Source organism: Camelus bactrianus, chromosome 5 (genome assembly GCF_048773025.1).
Source record: "Camelus bactrianus isolate YW-2024 breed Bactrian camel chromosome 5, ASM4877302v1, whole genome shotgun sequence".
Taxonomy (NCBI): Eukaryota; Metazoa; Chordata; class Mammalia; order Artiodactyla; family Camelidae; genus Camelus; species Camelus bactrianus.
In genome coordinates, this window is record NC_133543.1 from 66720042 (window position 1) to 66738509 (window position 18468).

General features: G+C 34.7%; 2 protein-coding genes across 2 annotated transcripts in view; one reads left to right on the forward strand and one right to left on the reverse strand.

Moving 5' to 3' along the window:
• Positions 1 to 18468, forward strand: part of PMS1 (PMS1 homolog 1, mismatch repair system component) — a 108428-nt gene that overhangs the window by 586 nt on the left and 89374 nt on the right. The gene's annotated exons all lie outside the window — the stretch shown is intronic.
• On the reverse strand, positions 6363 to 18451 carry ORMDL1 (ORMDL sphingolipid biosynthesis regulator 1). The gene is made up of 4 exons (XM_010960032.3): positions 18302 to 18451; positions 16691 to 16871; positions 11534 to 11685; positions 6363 to 7977 (listed from the first exon to the last, which is right to left on the reverse strand). The coding sequence occupies exons 2-4, from the start codon at positions 16862 to 16864 to the stop codon at positions 7842 to 7844; spliced, it is 462 nt and encodes a 153-aa protein (XP_010958334.1). The 5' UTR covers positions 16865 to 16871; positions 18302 to 18451; the 3' UTR covers positions 6363 to 7841.

Sequence of the window (18468 nt, forward strand, 5' to 3'; positions counted from 1 at the left end):
TATTTTCATAATGCATGCATGGTCTTTGTTTACTATATAGGCAACCTTCTGCACAGCAGTACTCCTATTCTTGTATCTCCTTCAGTCTTTTTTTGTTTTTATTGGCATGTGAACTTGTTACCATTTGAATAGATTTATCCCAGGAAGCTTTCTCTTCTCCCTGCTAGGCTTTAAGGTTTGACTGCGCAAGGACCTTATAAATGCAAGGTTGGACAGGGCTGGCACATATTTTGTACTTTGCATGGTGTGAAGTTCTTGATATGAAGTAGTCACAGTTGTAGTCTAGTGGCAGGTATGTAATTCATATTTACCAGATGTGTAAATTTGTAATTACCATAATGTTAGTAAGAATTTTTAAGGTAGAACTAATGTTTATTAGAAATTTCATTTATGTGTGCCAGTAATAACCACAATTAACAGAAAAGTGGCACTTACTATGTGCCAGGCACTGTTGTAGATTAATTTATTTAATCCTCACAACAGTCCCATGAGGTACTGTCCTCATTTTACAGATGAGACAATTGGATCACAGAGTTTGGGTGATTTACAGGCCGCACAGCTAGTAAGTGCAGAGCTAGGATTAGAAGTCAGACCATCTGCTCTGGAGTCTGTTTTCTTAACTGCCAGAAGGTAAAATAGCTCATATTTTTCCTAGGATGTGCTGTTGACCCAAAAGAGGAAAAAAGAAAAAATTAAGACCTAAAGGTTAAGAAAAATCAATTATCCTATCTGATGGCAAATGATAGGTCAGAAGTTATTTTCACTTATACACTGGAATCTAGTCTGAACATAATAAAATCTTTCATTTCTGGCATTGTTTTTCTTGCAACTTGAATTACATTGTCTCAGTGCTCTCCTGTGCTGTCAAGAGTTATCCCTGTTGTGTTTGGTAGTATCAATGGTAGATTCCTTATCTGGACACTCTTGGGTGATGAGTCTGAGTGCTGTATTATGTGAGGGAGAAGAACTTTAGGACACATTAGGAAGAAATTTTATTATTCCTTTGTGTGCATGTGGGTAGTAGAAAGAAATGGCATTTACATCAGTCCCACATATTTGGCAACTGAGGGGGTAAATCTTCCATGTTCTTGTATTGGAGAAGTTATTGCAGAGAGGCATATGCTTTCTGGGGCTTCTCTGGACTTTCATGCAGATCACATCATATTGTTTGAATGACACATTCATGAGCATTCTCAGGGAAATATGGCCTAACCACTGTAACTTCAACTTTAAGTGAGAGCTCCAAGTGAAATCTAAATATGTTCATTTTGTCTCTGCTAGTGTCTAAATTTCCACTTGTAAACTTAAGAGGAAAATTTTATGTAAAAGAAGCTTTACAATACTCATTCCCTAGTTACGTCTTACTAAGTTGGATTTCATTTTCATGTGTCACATATTTATTGGGTTCTTTCCTTTGTCATAGGCAGTTTATTAATTTTTGGGGATAAAAGATAAGATCCATTCTCTATTTTCATTGTCTAACAGTAGGCAATTACAATACAGCATTATGGAAAATGTACATTGAGAGAGGAAAGTTGCTTGGGGGAGGTCATAGCTTGCCATAGATGTATCCACAGTCTAGCAGGACCTTTGTGTGATTACTGGGTTTCAACATCTGGTTCTTTTCCGGGCTTGAAATTGGTTTATCACATCTGGAAGTGATTGAGTCACAAAATTTGCTAAGAAACTGCTCTGTAAAAACTATAATACCAATGTACTAATTTATGAGAAATGATCTAGGATAGCTGAGCTTGCAGATCCTTGCCTTCTTTGTGTTGATTAAATTACAGTGAAAGCCACATCCAAATTATAACCAGACTGGCACAATGGAATGGAAGCAACAGAAATGTGTTTGGTGCTTTTAATGACTAATATATCAGGCCTGATGCACCCTTTTCCACTTGAGTCACAAAGCTATATTCTTTGTAGGTTGGATCATACTAAAAATACACTGTCATTTGCCTTTATCTTTTAAAGTTTTTTAGCTGACAAATACCGTTTTTGATGTGGAACATTCTTTCATCAATGGTAATACCATAAATCAGGTCTTATCTTTGGAAGGTATTTTGCTTTTTATTTCATATACTGAGCCATTATGCTTATTTTACAAATTTACTTTTTTTTTCTTTTATTGTGGTAAAATATGTTAACAAAATATACCATTTTAACCATTTTTAGGTGTATAGTTCAGTGGCATTAAGTACATTCACACTGTTGTGCAACCATCACTACCATCCATCTCCAAAATTTTTCATCTTCCCCAGCTAAACTCTGTATCCGTTAAACATTAATTCCCCATTTTCCCTTCTCCCAAGCCCATGGCAGCCACCATTCTTTTATGCCTTTGACTACTCTAGGTACCTCGTGTAAGTGGTATCATATAATATTTGTCCTTTTGTGACTGGCTTATTTCACTTAGCATTAATGTCAAGTTTCATTCAATGTTGTAGCATGTGTCAGAATTTCCTTCCTTTTAAAGCTAAATATTCCATTGTGTATGTATACCATGTTTTGTTTATGCATTCATCTGTCAATGGACACTTCAGTTACTCCTACCTTCTGACTATTGTCAATAGTATTGTTATAAACATGGGTTGTACAAGTATCTTTTCAAGTTCCTGCTTTCAGTTCTTTGGGGTATATACGCAGAAGTGGAATTGCTGGATCATGTGGTAATTCAGTTTAATTTTTTTGAGGAATTGCCATACTCAGATGACCTTATTTTTCCAGTATGTGGTCTATGTGTGTTTTCTGACAGGACAGGGAGAGGGTGAATCTCTTGGTTGCTCCCATATACTCCCTATGATGGCTGAGTGCCATGATAGAAGCATGTCGTTTGATAATTCAAAACAGGGACAAATGTTTCAAAGCAAAATCATTGTAACAGGTTTTCATGTAGTAGCTGGTATATTGGTGTTTTCCTGGGCGTTAGCCAATAGATCATCTGGCTCTTTGGTTCTTTTTTAAAAATTATGAAATGAAGAAAATAATGCACGCTTACCTTCTTAATATGGTCAAAATAGGGAGTTTTTGCAAAATCCGCCAAGTTTTACAAAAAAGTGTTGGCAGTAAATTTGTAACTGTAATTGGAAAGTCAGAAAATTTATATACTGTAAAATTCCTCATATTTTATATTTTAAAAAGAGTTCATTCTCTCGTGTTAATGATGTAGTTTTAGTTCTTGAATTTGAGAAGAATGTATTTTTATCAGTGTAATTATGCAGTTAAGAGTGAAAGAACACGGTGATAAAATTGGCTTATTGCTAAACAAAACTATATAGTATTTTAGAGCTACAGGTTACTTTCGTACCGTTTGTTGTTTATTAAGGACTTGAATGAGTCAAGAAAGAGAATAAATTATACTATCATGCTGAACATAAAATCCAAATATATTTTTACTATTTTTAAATTATGAAATATATCAGATATGAAGAAGTAGGAAAAATAATAAAATCAACTTTTGTGAACCCAATACCTAATTTAAGAGTGAAAATGTCACCTAATACAGTTGAAACCGTCTGTGTATTATATACCCAAGATATTCAGTATTCTAAATTTGATGTTTATAATTCTCATGCATTCATTTGTAGCTAAACAAAAACTTTTAAACCCCATATAACAAACTACCTGCTGAATAGTTTTTAACTGGAACTGAAATTAGGGAGTAAAATAACCTGAGATATCTCACTACTTTTTGACATCAAGCAAAATGAAGGAAAGTTCATCTTTGCTATTCTTTTATCTTCCTTCCCTGCCCAGTACTACTTCGAAGTTTTTTATTTTACCTGTACCTGTCTTCCAGGTACTAAACCTGTTTACATTTCCAACATCAATATGTAATATCCATGTAACTGTTTTGGGAGTTACACTTTTCTATCTGTCCTGTTAGAAAGATTATTAAACTGCATTAGTCTATACTGGGTTGCTGTGTTTGTCTTCTTCAGGATTATTAGCATGAGGGTATTTTGCAGGCATATTTATTAGTGATATATATTAATATAGGAGAAATATATTGCATAATAATCAAGTCAACTTCAGCTAGATAAGATGAATCAGTAGGCTAAAATCTAAAAACATGGGGTTCTATAAAAATAGAGAAATCTTAGACTTTTGTTTAATAAATCCATTAAATAAATATATGAAGGGAAAGCCAACATTAAATGTTGGGACTTGAGGTTTTAGTGACCATAAAGTGAATCAGTGATATGTGGCTCTGAAAATAGCTAAAATATTATGCTGCATTAAGAATAAAAAGTATCCAGAACAAGGGAAATGATACTGTAGTGACATCACATCCATAACCTCTTGTTAACTTTTAGTGCTATACAATAATAAACTGCACTTAGAGCAGAATTACCAGGATAGTGGGAAAAACTTGAAACCATATCATATGGAAAATGGTGGAGGCTTTGGCAATGTTTATTCAGTGCTGCTGATAATAACTTAAAATTTAAATACTTGAAGTTATATAGAATAAAGATTAGACTTGGCCCAATGTAAAATAAGTTATAAATTGCAATACAAAAATTCAGCCCCAAAATAAAAACAAAAAGCCCCCAAAACAAAAAAATACAAATAAAAAAATAAAAAAACCCAAAAATGCAGCCTTTTAAGTCTTCCTTTATTAGCGCTAACACAAAACTGAATAGAGGTATGGTGGTCAATGAAAATTCAACATAAAGGATGGAACTGAATTACATAGCCTCTGAGGTCTTTTCCAACTCTTAGCATCATATAGTTCCATAATGCTAATTCACACAGATATTAGTTAAGGAGATAGTTATGCCCCTCAGGATCTTTTTAGTTTAATAGACAATAATATAGTGCCATAAACCTAAAAAATACAGTTCTATGCTTTGAAAAAGAAAAGGATGGGGCAGGTCAAAAGTATACAGGGGCCAATCTGGGAAGTTCCATTGGGAGGACAAATTTAGCAACAAAGTAATAACGACAGTAATGGAATATAAACCAAAGAATAAAATATCCATGAGTCCATAATATAAATGATTGAGTAGATAAATGAGAGAAAGGAAAAATCTTCCTTATGGAAGAATTCCAATAAATAAATGTAGAACAAATGAAGGAAATAGAAAACAACCATTGGACCTCCACGATAATAATTCCTGTAGGAAAGATTCACCAATGAATGTTAAAATTAGTGTCATTTCTGAGCTCACGCCTATTTAGAAATTGTGTCCTGACATGAAATTCAGAGTTAATTATAGCATAGCAATTGATTTTGTTCCAAATAACAGTCATTATAAATTTTGTTTTTTTAAATGTTTTTATTTATTTTATATTAAACGGTACAAATTTGTGAAATTGGGAATAGTTTCCATATTGACTGGTCAACCATTCACCTAGGTGTTAAGGCCAAAAAACTATGAGTCATTTTTGTTCCCTTCCCCCAACCCACTTTCAATTGTATCAGTGTCTTGTGAGCTGTACTTGCTAAGTATATCCCGTATCTGACCACTTCTCACCACTTCATCAACTAATTCCCTAATCTGAGCTACCTCTTGCCTGTAGTAGCTTCCCAACTGTTCTTCCTGCCTCCTATTCCCTTATAGTTTATTTTCAACATTAGCTAGTAACCTTCACAAAACAAGAAATAACTCAGATCCCTTTAATCTCCTGTGCAAAAGTCTCCAATGGCTTTGCCAAGCTTAGAATAAAATTTGCTCATTACTCTGGTCTATAAAGTCCTATATGATCTGACCCCTTAACAACTTCTCTGACCTTTGCTACCATTCTCATCCTCATTGCTTATTACAGCTTTCCAGGCTCAGTAGTTTTGCTTTTCTTTAAACACACCAACCTCATCCCTGTCCCAGAGCCTTAATATTTGTCATCACCTGTATTGGAAAGTCTTTTTCCTCAGATCTTTGTACTGCTTGCTCCTTTACATCAGGAAGGTCTGTGTCCAAAAGTCACCTTAGTTAGGATCTTTGGGGAAGACCTTTCTGAGGCAGGCTGCCCTGCTTTCACCTGCTTAATTTTTCCCCCCATGGCATTTATCACTACATGAAATAATACGCACTTATTTACTCATTTATTATCTGTTATTCAACTTGAATGTACACACATAAGGCAAAGGACTTTGTCTTGCTTACAAACTATATCCACAATACCTAAAACAATTCCTACAACAGAGTGGGCCCTCAAATATCTATTAAATAAATATTTTTAAAACATTGAAGGGCAAAAACAGATGAAGGCCTGTATTAGAGGCAGATTTCTATCTCTGAAGTTTGTACCAAAAATGTTAAGCCTTTTGAGACAAACTTTAAAATGAAGAAAAACAAAGGATTTTTTAGCCATCTTAATTTTATAAATTCAGTTGCTTAAAAAAAAAAACTTGAGAAATTTAAGAGTAACTTTAATGACTGAATTTGGACAGCTTCTGCAATAATCTTACACCAAAGAAAAATTTTATTAAAGCATAGATTACTGGTTATTTAAAAATACATGAGAAAAGACAAACATACAAAGGCATTATCATACAACTGATTTCTAAACTCAGTACTTTTGAAATACAAAACAATGATCATTACCTTGAAAAGTCAGCTTGAAACAAACCGATTTTTTAAATTGGTTTTACAATTTTTTTTCACTCAATTTTGCTTACAAATGTTACTGGAGTTTTTCAGTTTCATCCCTTATCAGAACTTTTTTTTTGACATGTTTACTTCTCAAAGTAGTATATAATTACTTCTTGCAATTAACGTCAGCAACTATAGGAGGCTTCTCTAAGTCACAATTCAATATAGGTGCTGCTTTGGAAAGAGTTACTGTTTTGGGTTATCTACATTAAGACTCATATACTGACAGGAAAAATATTAATGGGCAAAATATGGGGACTGAGAGCAGGAGGACCAAGAAAGATGATGTTATCTTTTACTGTAGATCCGCTGAAAAAGACTCATTATTTACTTTGATGTTATTACTAGAGAAGCAGTTTCTGCCAGACCACAGGTTGGCTATGGAGTTGTCCATTTTATATTTCCTTTTCTGAAGAATGGCAGACTTCAACAATTGGATTGCTCAACCAAATAAGTAGAGACCCTTAAATGACCATATATTTTAACTATGAGAAATAAATTATTTTCTTAATTGGTTTAGCAGCTTTGGGCCTTGAAAGGTAGCAAAACCCACTTTGTTCCAAAATTAGAAGGCTTACTGAAAGGCTGCTTCTAAGATGCCTGACTACCTTCTATCATCAGTCATGAAGGTGGACCTTCATGAACACAGTAACTTAATAAATGTAAAAATGAACTCATCAACAATGTTGAGCTCACAAACCAAAAAAGTACACTTATAAGGTAGGAATTGGTTTGTATAAAACAAGAGTGTATATATCCTCTTATATAATACAAAAGAATATGTATGATAATAAAAACAATCTATAATAAACTTTAAAGAGATGATTCCAGTTTACATGTAAGTCTGCTTAAACTGACCGTAACTGAATGATTGGAAATTTTCTTCTCCTAACATAATGCCCATTCACTGTAAGCTAAGCTGGACTTAGTTTCTTATAAATCTCTTATTTCCTTGGATTTTTCTACTACACCTTCACTCTATAGCCATTTAACTTGTAAGCTGGGCCTGCCCAGCCTGCCTATAAAACCTCCCTTTAGAAAGATACCAGATGCATTCAACAGAGGCATCTTCTAGTAAAAATCTGCACTTCAGAACTGCATACGAAGAACCAGCAGTTGGTCCTCCAATGTAAATACCCTTCATTTTACGCTATCACAGAAACAGTGCAGCTTACTAACCACTCCTTCCTTACAGAAAACTCAGTACATGTAAAAATTCTTGTTCAGTTTCAAAACATTTCAATACTTATTAATTCCAAAGATCCGAACACCATGTAGCTGTGGCATTTTGGGAATTAGCACACTCAGGAGAGAAGCTGTGTTTAGGATGAAGTGAGTTGGATCATACTTTGTATAGAAACTTGCCAGAAAATACCTGTAGAAATAAAAGTTCAGAATATATATAACATCTAAAAATGAAATTACTTAGAGCTTTTTAAATATTTAAAGGCAGAAAAAAGGTCATTGAAACATAAATACCTAAAAGCAGAATCATTTTTGAGCATTAAAACAAGAGGAAACATTTTAGTTTGGGGGCCTACATTAATTTTATTTGGGATTTGAAAATCTATTTAATAGAGGCATAACTACATTTTGCATTTCTGCAATCATATTAAAATGCATTTAATGGATTACAGTTGCTATTTAGCATCCTTTAAAGCAGAACGCTTTCAAGCTAGGGTTCATATGCTGAACTGAAATTTCAGGTATAGGTAAACAAATACTTGACTGCTCTTTTGATGTTCTCATTTCCATACTGTAGTTGAACAGGTCTATAACAAGTATAACTGGAAACTTGAAAGACACTCTTGTAAAATTCCAGCTGTTTTACCACGACTGAACATATGTACGTATATTCAAAGACATCCAAAATATGAAAATTTGTTTTAGGAGGCCTAAGCCACCTTTACGACCATAAATCATCGAGTCAGAATGTCTAGTTTGACCCAAGCATATATCAGAATGTGGACACATCATCAGTGTGTAAAATACACTAGTGTAGGATACATTAAAAGAGTATCCTTATACAGATAAGATGTAAAGAATAAAACATCATACCTTACTTCATGATAACTAAGAAGTTAGTTTGCATATGGGTGTTTGTCTAATTAGCACTTTTAGAGTAAACAGTAAAGTATTTTAATAGACTTTCCTCTAAAGTGGTGATATCTTGTGTTAAGATGGTTAGAGAACAGCTATTTTCCAAGTACAACTAAAAATAACACAGAGAGCTGTACACATCATTTTCAGAACCATCTGAATTGAGAAATTCTATAATCTTCCACCTACTTCACAAACTATAGTCAGAAAATTCTTCCTTGAGAATAAACCAGGTTCCTCAATCTTTAAACCCTTTCTTCCTGCTTTTGTATACTTGAAGACTGTTTTCATATTTCCTTCACCGAACAAAATAGTAAACCATTTGCATTTACTAAGCTCGTTTGATTTCCCATCATCATTATGGGTTTAATCTGTAATCTGGTATGTCAGAAATAATCTTGGAATGGCTTCTCCTTACCATATCATAGCATATGTCTCCTTTATGTCTCTTAATGAAAACTAATTGTGTGCGTAGATTACATAAAACTACTTGACTCTTACAAAAACCTATACAACCCTCCAAGGGGATATAAAACCCAAATGGGAATCAGTGTGATAGCATATTTTGTCAAAGGGTATACTGGAAAGAGACCTGAAGCTAGAAATTAAGGTTTTAATCTGGGCTCTTCACTCCAACTAGCTACAAGATCTGGAGCAAGATAACGCATTTTAATGCTTCTTCAACTAAAAATCAGGGATATTACTTATCTTACATACCTGACAAATGATGACCAAATAAGAAAATGTAAATGCACTCTGGGAATATCAATGCTATATGAATGGGTTTATTAATGCTGCTTCTTCGGTTATGTAAGGAATTTAATTACAGAATATTTGAAATCATACCTGTGGATCAAAAATATACTTTTAGAAATATGAGTGTTGTACACAGGTACATCATAGTTGACTTTTTGTGATAGCTTTTATTGAAAATTCAGCACATGTAAGGCTTTTTACATGTACAGTTGACCCTTGAACAATGTGGGTTTGAACTGCAAGGGTCCACTTACAGGTGGATATTTTTCAATAGTAAAGACCACGTACTAAACAATCTGCAATTGGTTGAATCTGAAGATGTGGAACTGGGGATACAGTAGACTGACTATAAGTTATACTTGAATTTTTGACTGCACAAAGGGCCAGTGCCCATACCCCAGTACTTTTCAAGAGTCAACTGTAATATAATGCAACCCTCAACATTTTATAGATGGGGAAACTGAGGCTTTCAAGAAAATGGCCAAAAGTCATATAGCTAGAGAGAAGTGGAGCTAAAATACCAACTAGGGCTATCTGAATAAACATTATTCTTGTTACTGCATTAATCTTTGTTAGGCCATACAAATAATTTTTCTTTTGACATTAATTTTATGTGGGGCTACATGTTGGTTCATCATTTGTACCAAATATGCCACACTCATGAGGGAAGGTGAGGGTAGGGGAGTATGTATGTGTGGGTGGGGAGGGCTGTGTGCGAACTCCGTATTTTCTGCTCAATTCTGCTGTGAACCTGAAACTACTCTAAAAGAATAAAGTCTATTAAAAAAAAATTTTTATGTGGGGCTAAAACAATTTAAAAAATTTTTAAATTTCCTCCAAGTGCTATAAATATAAGGAAAAAGAAACCTACCATTCTATGATTACTTTATTCTTTTCATTTGAAAATGCCTTCCCTTACTTAAACATGTATCTAAAACGCACTCTACCTTAAGTCCCAGTTTAAGGGACTCTAATGAGTCCAAAAAGTCTTTCTAGCTACTGCAGACTGCACTGATTCTATAATGGATATTTTATTATGTATAATCTTTGTGGTACAGAGTGATTAGGATATATGTGAAACATCTATTATATGCAAGCAACTTAGTGTGGAATTCAAAACAATCCATGCACTTGTAAATTCTTTGCAGAAATAAACATTTATAATAATAAAGAAATAATACAAAGAGGCCTAAATAAGGGATATATAACTACTATGGAAGTTCAAAGCAGAGCATTATCACTGAACATTGGGTGCTAAGGAAAAGACCTCACTGAGGAGGTACAATTTAAATCTTCAAAGAATATGACAGATAAATTAAGAAAGGAGAAGGCAGTAAACCTAATTACTCCCCCCAAAAGACAATGTAAAATGAATAAGTATTGGAAAAAAAAAAAAGTATTGCAAAAAAAAAGGAAAAATGAGGAACCATTTTGTGGAGGACCCTGAATATTAGGCAATAGGAGGAAATTAGATACCAGATACAAGGTTAGATGCTTTACAGATAGATATTATCTCTTATTTCTTACAGCATCAGCAATGAGTTAAGCACCATTGGCTAGAATTTTATTTATGAGCAAACCAAACTGGCTGAGTGACAGGTACAGGATACAACCCAGGTCTGTCCTAAAACAGAAGCCTAACCTTTCTTTTCTCTAAACCATACTGTCCCTCCCAAGGAGTTTGAACATCCAAATGTGGCAGAAAGTCAATGAAATTCATCTGAAATCACCCTTGTTTAGGGAAGATTAATTTGGAATATAGAATAAGATAATATACTTAGTTTTCTTGCAAGAAACTTAAGAACATGAACTAGAATGTATCTGACCTGTACATTCTAGAATGGCTAGGCATACCAATGAGCATATAATGTTGTCTCTGAATGTATCAGACTGAAGTGAAAACTGGTTTATTACCAACTTGTTAAAAATTTTGCCTGTATTTTATACTCTTTATGAGGTAGCTATTTATTGATAAAGGTTTTCAATAAAATAGTTTCTAATTCAAATTTAATCCAATAAAAGGATGGCTTCCTCTCATCGAATCCTCCTTATACCTAAAAATATCCACCACTTACAGAATTATTGGAGAAATTGTGAAAAACTTCCGTGAAGATGTAAACTGTACTCCATAGTCCAGTTGTTCCCAATGAGTTAGGAGCCTTGCTTTACCCTGGTCAGGAGTTTCAAAAGGTGTTCCTTTTACTGCATGCAAAAATACATACATCCCCTGGAAAGCAAGCAAGGGGATACATAATCAATATCAAACACAAAATTTTATTTGTCAGTAAGTTTTAAGACAGTTTCAGACTGTTTATGAGAGTGTCTGATTAACAGCTCAAGTTTTAAGCTTTCACATTATTGTGAAAGACTGGGGCCAGTTTCTTGATAGTAAATTAAAACTTCTAGGGTCTTATATGGAAATAATATTTGGAAAACCATTATAAAGTCAAACCATTATAAAGTCTCTTTTAAATTGAAAATAAATGAAAAGTACCATCAGAGTAGCTTTATATCATTGCATGTAGATTTTCTAACACATTTCCTATTAGAAAACAGGATTACCTATTCCCCAATGTGTAGGAAAGTTTACAGTGTCATGCTGGTAAATCTTATTAAAAAAAACACACAAATTGGCAAATAATAAACAAAATCTCTGTATCAGAGAAAATGGTTTTGAAAATATTTAATATTAGAACTGTATTTGTCTCAATAGTTCTTTTCCAAAGCAACAGAGATAGCTTGATATAACAGGTATAATGTCAAAACAATTTGCTTTTAAAATCATCACTGTGCCTCAATAGTGTTTCTTTTAAAGTTAGTTTTTAATAATCAAAGTAAAAAAAATTACTAAAAGACATTCTGTCTAGTGATACGTTTTAACATCTAATTTTGTGGGTAATTAGGAAAAAAACAATGTATACTAGCTTTGGTTTCCTTGAGATACCCATTTAGATTGATAGGTAATGCTTCATTGCAAGATCACTGTCTAAGGTACTGGTAACAGAATAAAGCCTATATATTACCATGAAACAGTGTTATGTTACCCACTAAAGTCATGACGTGATATCATTTTTTTTAACTTCAACTTTTAATAAATATATGGAAAAAAACAAATTTTGGTTTTAAAATTTTATACTATTCTACTAGATTAATAGAGCCCTCTTTTCAAAGCTTAGCCTACTTGCCAGTTATTCCACTAGGCAATTTAAAAGTTTTTTAGCTGCAATAACACCTGAGCAACAGAGGAATGGATTCATGTTCCATTGGATTTAATGCCACAAACATTTAATAAGTGGCTAACATATGCAGGACATAAGACCTGTATGCGTATATGAAACTGAACAAGATATGCCCAACACCTTGCTTCAATCTTCTAAGAGATTGCAAGGGGAAAAAAAAGATATGCATAAACAGCTACAATGTAGGGCAGAAATTCATATCAAAGATACAGTTACAGCACTCAGGAAATGCAGAGGAGGGAAAGGTTCCTTGTTACTGAAGCAAAAGCCTTGATGGTGTCAACTATTTCATTCTTGAAGGTTCAACTCAAATGATAACTCCTTAGTAAAGTCCTCCTCATTAGCAATAATTAACCTCCTGCCTATGTGCTTATATAGAATTTTATTGAAATACTTTGATTATAGCATAATATACCGTGTTTAAGTTGTCTACATAATGTTTGTTTTCCCATTAGCTTAAATACCTCAGGAACAAAGGCTGGTACAAAGCAAGTATTAGATGTTAAGCCAAGATGACATTAAGCCAAGGAATGTTTATTCTGTAAGCATAAAGAAACGATTTTCACATGAGCTTTAAAAAGGGACTATGAAACAGAAATTGTATGCTTTCAAATTCTCAGGAGTATGGGACCCCAAAAAAGTTAAGAATCTCTACTCTAGACCATACATGTATTTGAATTATCAAAGAGAAAGAAGAATCCTCTCATTTCCTTCAAACCACATGCAGTCACCAGTGTTTAGAATATAATATTTAAGGTGAGGGTGGGTGGGTGGTAGAGCACATGCTTAGCATGCATGAGGTACTAGATTCAACCCCCAGTACCTCCATTTAAATAAATAAATAAATAAATAAATAAATAAATAAATAAATAAATAAATAAATAAATGTGATAGGTCTGTCTTGGAAGAAAATTTATTAAAAAAGAATATTCAAATAGTTTGTTTTATATATTCTTTTCAATGAATAACCATTTATCTTCTATTCCATTATTTTTATTTTTAATAGTTTTTCTATAAAATCTTTGTGATGGATGATTTACCCCCCATAGCCAAAGAATTAGGAGGAAAAAAGTAAGTAGCTCATAGTTAGCCCTTAACAGATATATACTACTGATTCAAACGAAGAGAATTCTTTTTCATAATTTGAAAGCTAGGCTAAGAATTTTGTGAACTATTAACATCTCTTAAGAGTGAACTGTAGCACTGAATAAAAACAATTGCTGTCAGTTTCTACTGTATAGTTCAGAAAGGTAAATACAGTTTTTTTTCTAACCAGGATGACAATTAGGTCTATTTTCCCAAATTTAAAAGCATGCATATGTATTTCACATTTTTTATTGGTTTAATGTAGGACAACTTCAAAAGAATCTTATAATTGCTACCTTTATGGCTGGTTAGTTAGGTTTTTAGTCAAGAGGACTAATGTCAGAAGTTTGCTTCCCTACATGTTCTCAATTACCTATCCCTCGTCCATGGCTGTATACTGTATCTCAGTCTCAGTCAACCAACTTGAAAATGTGAAGGGGAGAGAAGACTTCCAAAGTACATTTAATACATGTGCCATTGGAGAAGGGAAAATTATGTGAGAATAGACTAATTTATTCAGCAAACAGTTAAACAGGTCTTCAGAGATACAGAAATTAAAAAATAAAAGAGATAAACTGCTAATTATAAAACTATGATAAATACATGAAAAAAGAATGCAGCACAGGAATTTTGTAGCTTCCTGGAGGAGGTGATACTTGAGTAATTTTCCCAACAAGCAGGAATTAGGCAGAGCAAGAAGAGAGAGGTGTTAAAATAGTGGAAGAAGAGCCTAAGTCAAAGTAAAAAGGTGAGAGAAGACCATCTTCATTATTGTTAGAGCATAGCTTATGTTTGGAGATGTGTTGAGATAAGATTTGATTCCTTTCTTACCTCTGCACTATTATCAATTGGTCTTGTATGCCACACAAAGAACTTGGCATTTTACTATGAATGTAATGGGGAATCACCGAAAGACTTAAGAATGTGACTTGAGCAGACATACATTTTAAAAATGCTACTCTGCCAAGCTGGAATGAAGGAGAATAGAGTAGGGGAGCATCAAGGAGACCATTTGATGTACTGGAGTAATCCTCCTGAGGGGGGAAAACGGGCATGAGTTACAGCAATGCCCACGGGGATCGAGTTGAAGATGGTACAGCAGTAGAACAAATAGGGCTTTGATTAAATGGATGTGGAATATAAAGGAAAAGGAGTTACCCTAAGACTAGAGGTGCCATATATCCTAGTTTGCATGGATGGTCCCAATTTACACCTAACCTCTTGGAATAGTTATTACTAGAGCTCTCTTTTATTCTCGAAAGAGTCTCAGTTTGGACAACAGATTACATAATCACTTCACCTTTGACATTCAGCTATGTGGCTTGGCCTACTGGGCAGACAATGGTGCCTTTACATTAGATTAGGAACAAAGTCCAGGAACAGATTGTAGGTGGTGAAGGATATATCAGGAATCAGTTCAATTTATACTTGTTTGGTTTAAGGTGCAAGGTGATCTGGCCATTAATATGGTCATCATCATTTAAGGTAGAAATTGAAATCATGGATAGATGAAGTAACCCAGATAGAATATATAGCATAAGAAGAGATGAAAAAAAGAACCTTGGAAACAGCAATATTTTAAGAGGAAAAAAGAGAAGTCTGTGCAAGAGGAAACAGAAGTGGAAAGAACAGAAATATATCTAGGAAAAAACAATCCCATCGAAGTCAAAGGAAATCAGAATTCCACTAGAAGAGATATTAGTGTCAAATATTTCAGAGAAGGCACAATTTAAAAAGTGTTTTTAAATACTTCCTTCCAAAGTCTATCATTTGAAATGGACTAAATGGACATTCACTTATTTCTACCACATCATCCTTGTCCTCCCCCAGTCAACTTCAGATTCTTTCCAAAGGATATAAAATAACTATTAATTTTAAAAAATCTATTTCTCCTGCATTTTTCTGTCTTAAAGTTCTAAGTTCTTCATTTTGGGAATATCTTTAAACAAATCTACAGTTAATCTGGATTTAATTAAAGTCTTAATTAACTAGATTTCTCCCCTTTTATTCTATTTTAATAGGCTGTTAAAGACAAGAAAAGTCACTATCAGGTTTCTTGTTTTTGTTTTTTTTTTTTAAACAGGCAATTTCCAGGGCTGCATAATGTGGTCAGGAGAGTCAGTCTAACCTCTGGTACTCTGTAGAGCTATCATGTAATACAGAAGAGCAATAGTCAATGGTGCTAAGACACCGTAAGTTTCTGGATCATATAAGATATGATTAAGCTCAAAATTTCTATACTGAAATAGGAAAGTATATTTACACAACTTAGAAAGATTTAACAGGATTGAAACAAAGATGTTCATTAGACTCATGAAACATAATTACTTCTGAAGCATTGTGGTTAATCCATATATTATAGTAGCCTGAATTAGTGTCCTCTAAATTAAGCTAAAATGACCTACTGTTTTTCAAATTCTATAAAACCAATAGGAGAAAAAAATGTCTTACTTAGAAAAAGGGTCCAATGTTTAAACATAAAATGATAGAAAAAAATACAATCCTATTGCAGATAAGAATTCTTCAAAATTGTCATATATACTAAAAAAAATCACCTAACTGTACACTTTAAATGGGTGAATTCTGTATTATATGAATTAGATCTCAAACTGTTTTAAAAAACTGAGTCATGTGTTCTTTATGACATAAAACTTAAGGCTTTTAAAAAAATTGTTTAAATACAAACAACATAAGCTATACCATCTTCACCATTTTTAAGTGTACAGTTCAGTGGTATTAAATACATTCACACTGTTATGCAACCATCATAACTATCCATCTCCAGAACTCTTTTCATCTTTTAAAACTGTACCCTTAAACAATAACTCCCCACTCCTTCCGTGCCTAGTCCCTGAAAACCACTAAACCTTAAGGTTTTAAGTGTTTAGTATAAGGTGAAATTCTTACCAGATTATGTATAACATTTGTTAAGGTCCAAGCAACAGGAACACTGAAGAAGGGAATACTGAGTAAGACGATATGAAGCAAGCCAACTCCCAATGCATATGTCAGCCACATACCCCGGCTGTTCATTACACGGGTATTTGGATTCACTTCACTGTGAGCAACTCCAACATTCATGTTTGCTCTGTAAGAAGGCAACGAGATGAACCAACAGTGATAAAACTGGAAACCTAAATACTCCTAATTTGACATGACAAAATTAGTGTTACTGGGATTATTTTTTCTCTCGTTCTGAAATAGAACAAACAGACCCTCCAAAATATGCTATATGCAGATGCTGACGAGGGCAGTAAATAATTCTTAACATCTGACTTTATGGTAAGACAAACGATACTTATTTTTATGGTTTTTATTGAAAAATAAACAGTTAAAAGTCCCTTTCCCAAACCTTATCTTCAGCATGGTGGTTTTACTAAGTGAAATAATGGGCAGGAAAACTCAAACGGAAAGAGAAAACCTACATTTTATTATATTATGAAAGCAAAGTGAAAACTCAGGAGCTCAATTTACCAATAGAATAAACTAACATAAAAAAATCAAAGCTGACCCAACCAGTCTGTTCTGAGTAGCCAGACATCTAAGTAATGCATCCATAAAGAGTGGTCAGAGTTCAAATCACTCCTTTATGAATACTGAAGCTGAGGTGGAAATTTTACACGGTCAAGAGACAAGGTTTGTTTCTCAATCTTATGATATAAGTAGGTCAATTAGGTTAAAACAAGGAGCCTTCGGCATATTTTAAACTCTAGTTAACTTCCCTAAAACAAACCTTTCTTTCTTTTCTTTCTCTCTCTTCCTTCTTTCCTTCCCTTCTCCCTCTAAAAATCTATAGGCTTATGATGCTTTAAGTTGGTTACACCAAAACGAAGCAAAAATCTCAAATTTAAGTGTGTAACTATGTCTTCTAATATAAATAACCACCGTGTATCAAACACTTTTTTAAACTGAAGTACAGTCGATTTACAATGTTAATTTCTAGCAAACATTATTTTTATGTGCTATAAGTTCCTCAGAACATGCCACTATTCAAGATGCTTTCCCCACTTTCTACAGCATGTGAAAAAAAAATGCTCTAAGGAGGCTGAAAATTTACAGCTGAGCTGGAAGGCAAAGACCGACCCGCCCCGAGTTCAGAAAACCTTTCCAGGGGGTCCGCCGTGCCACTTTAGGACTGGCAAACAATGACTAAAGAGAGTGAAGAGCCTCTCGGCTCGGCCCTCGCGGGTACCTGGAAAACAGCGACCCGCAGGGACCCCCTTGAGGAGTCCCCTGCTCGCCAGACGGTCACGGTCCCCCTGAGTGGAAGCTCAGCAAAAGCCACTGCTGCTACCGCCACAAAGCCCCCCGCCCCCACCTGCCCCTTTCTTCTCGGAGTTGCAATCCTGTCAAGGCCGGGGCAAGATGACGAGGATTTGGGGGGCATGCCTTGGGGACCACTCGGCCCGCATAGCCAGACACGGCGCCGCGGACAGGGCCGGAGTCCACTCTTTCCCCTCAAACCGACCCGGGTCCGCCAGCAGCTTCCCACCGCCACGGCCGTTCTTGCCCACTCACCCGCCGCCCAACTCCCGGCGGCCAGCTCGGAGTAGGACCTGCTCCGCGGCGGCGGCGTCTCCTCAGGCCGAATGCCAGTGGTCAGCTCTAGCACGGCGCGGCGCAGCGCTGCTTGCGGAAGCTTTCAGGGCCGAACGCGCTGCCAGGGGATTGGCTGCGGGCAGCGC

What these genes read in the sequence shown, in the direction of transcription:
- ORMDL1 (XM_010960032.3), bottom strand. Translation starts at nt 16,864, where the DNA reads ATGAATGTTGGAGTTGCTCACAGTGAAGTGAATCCAAATACCCGTGTA. An exon ending in CAAATGTTATACATAATCTG is followed by an intron (nt 11,686 to 16,690) that starts GTAAGAATTTCA and finishes CTTGCTTTCCAG; the next exon opens with GGGATGTATGTATTTTTGCA. An exon ending in ACAATTTCTCCAATAATTCT is followed by an intron (nt 7,978 to 11,533) that starts GTAAGTGGTGGA and finishes TTATTTCTACAG; the next exon opens with GTATTTTCTGGCAAGTTTCT.